Below are 6,107 nucleotides of genomic sequence, written 5' to 3'. Positions count from 1 at the left end.
CCTGCCTTCCTCCATGGTCCCCAGCCCCTGTCCTCCTCTATGGTACTCCACTCCTGCCCTCCTCCATGGTCCCCAGCCACTTTGTCTTTCTCCATGGAGGAAAAATGGGGAGCAGGGAAACATCCATGGAGGAGGACAAACCCCCCTCTTTCCTCCATGGTACCTGACCCCCTGCCCTCTGCTGGGGTCCCAACCTCCCTGTCCTTCTCCGTGCTCCTCCTTCATGCTCCTCAAATCCCTGCCTCCCTCCATGAACCCCAACCCTGCCCTCTGTTGTGATCCCCAATCCTGGGTTCTCCTCCGTGGTCCCTGACCCCTGCCTGCTGTCATGGTGCCCTGACAGCATGTGTTGAGGCAGGTGGGATCTGTCTCACCAGGGAGGATCACACTGCCCTGAGGCACAAAGCAAAGGAATTGGGGTTTGCTTTGCCTGTATGGCACAAGGAGACAGGTTGGAAAAGCAGCCAAATGACTCAGGCATGGCTGGCAGGTCCTGTGCAAGGGACCGAGGCCAGATCTGGGGTGCAGGGAAGGAGATGGGAGTTCCTGCCTTGCTCCCTGCAGCTGCACCCCCTCATCCACGCCAGTCCCAGTGCTCTCTTCCACACCAGGAGGAGAAACAAAACAAGCACCTCCAGGGAGTGTGTTTGGAAAATACCAGGTTTTATTAGACAGGCTGATGTTCAAGCTGACAGTTTTATCCCAATGCACATGATCACGGGCATCTACAGGGCCTGTGTCCCAGCTCCCTCCCTCCCATGAAGCTCTTAGGCAAGATGTTCAACTCCCCAAAATTCTGAGGGGGTTGGGTAACTCAGCAGAATTATAATGTCTCCCTGCTCCCCATTTTTCCACTCCCAGATTCCCAGAGGTCTCCTGAGAAAGCTCAGTGAGAACTGGGCTGGGAACTGCAATCCTCTTGGGACTGACAGCCACCTGGATCCGTGGGAGAGGAGGCATCTCAGTGGTGGCATCTCCGTGAGGCATCACAGAGCTGGGTCAGTGTGTGTCACAGGGAACAGACCACCAATGCCATGGCTTTGGAAGGAGAACCCAAAAGAGACATATTGGGGGGAAAAGGGTTTTGGCTGTCTTGGGGTAGCCCTGTCCAGCACACAGGCACCAAGGCTTTGCACAGGGCATGCAGGTGCTGCAGGGAAGAGGAAGGGAGGAGAGGAGGTGATGAGGGATGGAAAATAAAGCAAGATGAAAGGAAACCAGAGAAAGGGTGGGGAGAACGATGGGAGTGGCCTGAGAGCACTTCAGTGCCTTCAAGGTCAATACTTCTTGTGGGGCAGGGGCCTTTCCCTGGGTACCCCATGGGTTTTAGGGTGACAGAGGAACTAGGAAAGAGATGGTGCAATACAGTGCTTGCAAACAGAAATATTTAAAGGCCTTTGCTTTCTGTGACAATGACACACAGTGTGATAGCAGGAACAGTGACAACATCAGCCAGTTTCTGTTGGTGATTCTATTCCATTAGCTCTCAAAAAACCATGCAGACCGGTCCGACAGAGGAGAGTGAACGACAGATGGAGAGGAAAACTGATGAGCAATGGGATCACGGACAAGAAGGAAGGAATGACAGCGGAGAGGCAGCAGCACTGGGGCAGGTTTGAGACCTCACAGTACTCACAAGCACATCCCTTCTCTCCACACTGCTCTGGCTGCTGCTCTCTCTGACACTGCTTGCCTTCCCTTGCACCTCTGCTCCCTCTGCACTGCAGGCAAAATCCCTCTTCCTGAACCACGCCCTGCCCTGTGCTTGGACGTAGATTTCGGTCTCAGCTTCATTAGTTCAAATGTCAAGTCCTACCTTGAAGCAGAGGCCAGGAACATTCAAGTCCCTGCAGCAGCATCCCCTCAAACTCAGCTGGACTCAAGGGGACCTCTTCATTGCAGCGCCTGGGGGACATGGAGCTCTGCCTGGCCTCCTGCCATAGCTCACTTCCTGTTGCACATGTGGACATGCCCTTCACACCCTCCCCATCACAACGCAGCCTTCCATTCCCAGCTTTCTCTTACCCTCTTTCATTCCTTTTGCCTTTTTCTTGCTTTAGCCAGCATCTCCATGTCTTCTTGCTTCTGTCCCTTTTCTCCAGAGGTTTCCTGGAGAGCAGTGCTTGCTGTGGGTGTTTGGCAGGAGAAAGGACTTTCAGCAGGTTCTTGGTGGGCTTGAAGGTGCTGGTTTTCCATCCAGGACGACGTCTATCACCTGCTTGGTTTGGGCTCAGCTTGGCAGACAGCGATGCTGTCCATGAGGGCCAAGTTTCAAGGTCAGCTGTCCATGGGGAACTTCACCCTGCTCGGGTGCTTCCAAAGCAATACTCCTTCAGGACTGAGCACCGATGCTCAGAGATGAGCCAACAAATGGCTAAAAAGGGAGGAGTTTGGAAAGCAAGCCCCAGAAACCTGCCTGGACTGTCCTGGGGAGGACAGATCAGCAGGTAGGCAAAAGGGATGTGACCTTTTTAACTTCACAGCTAATGACGCCCCTTCCTGCCTCCCTCCACAGAGCACAAAACCACGGAGGGCTGACTGAGAAAAGAGCAACATGGACTTGAACAAAAGCAAACTGCCAAACCCTCACCCTTGGAGCCCTGCTGGTCCAAAGACAAGACTTGCTAGCATGGGTTTTGAGGTTAATGACACACATAGGCATGAAGCGCCTTCTTCTGTGCTGGGCCAGGGAAGGAAACCCTGCTCACATCTCCTTGTGGGACCATCTGGCTTGGGGTGCTGGCCCTCCTCCTCCAGCACAGCTCAGCCAGTGATGGCTGCTCCTTTCCACCCCGTTTCTTCCTTTGCCATGGACTTGCAAATCCCATCATGGCTGCCCATCTGGAGCTACAAACGCCCCTTCAAATGCTCCTTCTTAAGTCAAACACCCACATAAAGGCTGCAGAAGATCAGCTGATCTGTAAAGTGAAAACAGAACTCATCAGGTGACCTAGAGGTCTCGGAAATAAAAACAAGATCAATATTTGCTGAGATTTGTAGCAGGTTTGTGCCTGAAAACAACAGCTGGGACATGGCCTCTCTTTTCTTGACCAGCGCTCCCGGTGATGCCTGGGTTAGTGTGTCACTGCTCTCCCCTGTGTTCTCAAGCTGTGCCCTTGTTCTCATTCCCTCATGGCTTTGGGGATGCAGAGGTTGAAATTCCTCTTCATGCGCTCTTGGCACCAGTGGAAAAGCAGCTGCAGTCCTGCCCATGCATTGCTCATACTTACAGCTTAAACATTGCCTTCTACTCAAAAGAACAAAGATAAAATGTCAGGAATTCACAGTTTTTATTCTCTTCCTTATGCCCACCCATCTTCCCCTGCCATCGATGTCAATGACTCAAAGTCCTCATTGTACGGTAGCCTTTGCCAGCGCGGCACTCAAAGGGTTAACAAACCATGGCTTCTTGGACAGATAAGACATAAGCTCATTCACCAGTAGGAACACGTGGACAGTTGGGTTGTGGATCACCTTAGGGCTTCTTCCTGTAGCGATTCTTTGGGGTTTCGCCACAGCCAGTGACGTCGCAGGAGAGGACATTGGGCTTCTTCCCCAAGCCGATGCTTCCCAAGAGATCGGGAAGCTCACGGGTGATGGCCTTCTCGATCTTCTCTAGGAAACACCCTCCCATGTAGGAACACTGCTGAGATAGCAGCTTAAAACTGGTGATGGGATTGATGCCAAAGAAGTCCTTGTAAGCCTCACGGTTGGGGAGGTCAAATTTGCTGACATTGGTCTTTGCCAGAATGGATTTAAAGATAAAGAACCTGTCAGGATCTTCCACAATGTCCCTGAACACCAGTTCTCCATCGCTAAAGAAGGTCATTTTGTCCTTGTAGGTCTGTAGATAGCGATCGACCAGCAGGGCGTGGATGCGCACCCGGATGGCGTGCTGGCGGATGAAGGCAATCTTGTTTTCCATCCTGTTCTCAATCACCTGGTTGAGATCTTCCAGGAGCGATATCTCTTCTTTGAGGAACAGGTCTCTGTGGGTTTCTGGATTGTAGTCATGGGGCCAGAAGGAGCTAACGTACACCCTGGGTGGCTCTGTGACGTTGATGAGAGGAGCCAGGCTCCAGAACAAGGCACCATAGACTCTCATCAGCTCCTGGGTAGCCAGGCTGTCAGCCTTGTTCAGGATGATTCGGATCTGAGACTCGCGGCCCTTCAGCTGACGAAACAGCATCTCCAGCTCCAAGCCCACATCCAGCTTTGTGGGGTCAAAGACAACAAAGATGAGATCGGCTCTGTCGATGAACCACTGGCACACGTCGTTGAATGGGTAACCTTTGAGGAGAGGAAACAGGGAAATCCAATGCAGGATGAGTCTCTTCATCAAGGGATTGATAAACTGTGAGCCTGCTGTGCCTCAATTCCCATTTGGGTTGCAGGGGTTGTGAGGCCCAGCAGACTTCCCCTGTAACCTAGAACCTCTTTCTCACATGCTAAAGACACTTTGGAGCTTCTTGGCGTGAAAAGCCATCCATGGGTGTATGGGCCTGTGACTGCCTGTCTCTCTCACCCTTATCTTCAGACCCTCCTCCTCTCTGCTGCTGACCACGGGTTCCTGATGTTCCTGTGAGCAGATACTGAATCACAGGATCAGAGAATCATTATGGTTGGGAAAGTCCTCTAAGATCATTGAGTCCAACCATTCCCCCAGCACTGCCATGGCCACCAGTAAACCACGTCCCCAAGTGCCACATGCACACATCTTTTAAATCCCCCCAAGGGATGGTGGCTCCACCACTGTCCTGGGCAGCCTGTGCTGTGTCAGGACTCCATTGTGCTTCAGCCACCTTTGTCACCTCAGATCATCATAGCATCTTTTCTGGGGTCCCTTAGATGAACCCAGTGAACCCCTACCTCTTTCTTGCTGCTTGCGGTTTTCAATGATGCCTGGCGTGTCCACGAAGGTGACTCGCTCCAGCAGTTTGTGGGGGACCTCAATGCCTATCAGCTTCTCCAAGAAATTCTGCCCAAACTTCTCCAGGGGTGAGAAGGAGCGGGCGCTGTCAGCAGCCATCACGATGCCCTCGATGGTCTTCAGCTTGGGGCCGTGCATGATGACAGTGAACTCGGATGTGGTGGGTTCTGCCCCTGTGCAGCAACGAGAGGAGCAGCAGAAGCATGAAATCCAGCCAGGCTATGGACACAACAGGGCTGGCCTGAGACTGGGAGCATTGAGAGCATTGTGTGCTTCTCAAGAGATTAAGGGGCAAGGCAAGCAGCATGAAATTCCTGCCCAAGAATTTCCTGCCCATCTTCTTGGGAAGATGTCATGGGGTTGTTTTCTGTGGGGAGTCGTTTCTCTGGAAGTGGCATGACTGCACAAGGTGTCATGGAGAACCATCTCCTGGGAGCCCTCATTGCCACAGCACTGATGTGGCCATGGACATTTGCCCTTAGCTGTGAGATGACATCCGTGGGAGCAGGGAGGAAGGAAGGGGAATGGCATTTCTCCTGGCAGGTTGAATGAGCTGGCTGCATGTGAGGAGGGATGGGGAGAAGAGAAAGGTGAGCTGCCCTTTTGACATGACTGCTGCTCATGGGTTTGGCATTGAAGCTGTGAGCCCTGTGCTGCTGGATGAGGATGTTGTGGGAGAGATGCTCTCCTCCACCCTTGGAAGGGTGGACAGGCTGTGATGGGGAACCTCTCCCTCCACATGGCACCACAGCCAGGTGTCACGGAGCAGATCCCAACCTCCCGGCTGTAAGGAGGGATTGAAGACACACGGCTGGGAATTGCTGACTGCAGGGATGTGGAAATGTAGGTATCAGCACCCCCTTGGCAAAGCAGTGAGTGTGGTACCTGTGTAGAGCTGGTAGGGAGTGTTGTCCAGCCCCAGGAGGTAGTTTATCATGGAAGATTTGCCGACGCTCCACGGTCCCAGGAATAGCACCATGGGCTTGGAAGTGATCTCCCCATCTGCGGAGAGGGGAAATAACAAGAGGAAGTGAAGGAACAATAGCCGTCGCCGCCGTGCGATTAACTCGCGGCTGTAACGAGCATCCCATGTGAGCGGCGCGGTGCTGCTGCCGGGGAATCAGCCGCCCTTGGGCCACCAGCCATTCGCCAGCCAAGGCAGCCCCGCCGGCTGCCG

General features: G+C 53.2%; 1 protein-coding gene across 1 annotated transcript in view; it reads right to left on the bottom strand.

The window, feature by feature from the left end:
- Positions 1-642: 642 nt before the first annotated feature.
- SRL (sarcalumenin) overlaps positions 643-6,107 on the bottom strand; it is an 18,454-nt gene continuing 12,989 nt past the window's right edge. Inside the window, exons 6-8 of the mRNA XM_031060439.1 lie at positions 5,816-5,932; positions 4,870-5,103; positions 643-4,290 (exon numbers count right to left, since the gene is read on the bottom strand). Coding sequence (XP_030916299.1) covers positions 3,476-4,290; positions 4,870-5,103; positions 5,816-5,932 — 1,166 coding nt within the window. The 3' untranslated portion in view covers positions 643-3,475. The remainder of the gene's footprint in view (positions 4,291-4,869; positions 5,104-5,815; positions 5,933-6,107) is intronic.

This window comes from Geospiza fortis, unplaced genomic scaffold (assembly GCF_000277835.1).
Source record: "Geospiza fortis unplaced genomic scaffold, GeoFor_1.0 scaffold114, whole genome shotgun sequence".
Taxonomy (NCBI): Eukaryota; Metazoa; Chordata; class Aves; order Passeriformes; family Thraupidae; genus Geospiza; species Geospiza fortis.
Note: the sequence above shows the minus strand (reverse complement) of the source record. Positions and strands in the feature narration are given on the sequence as shown.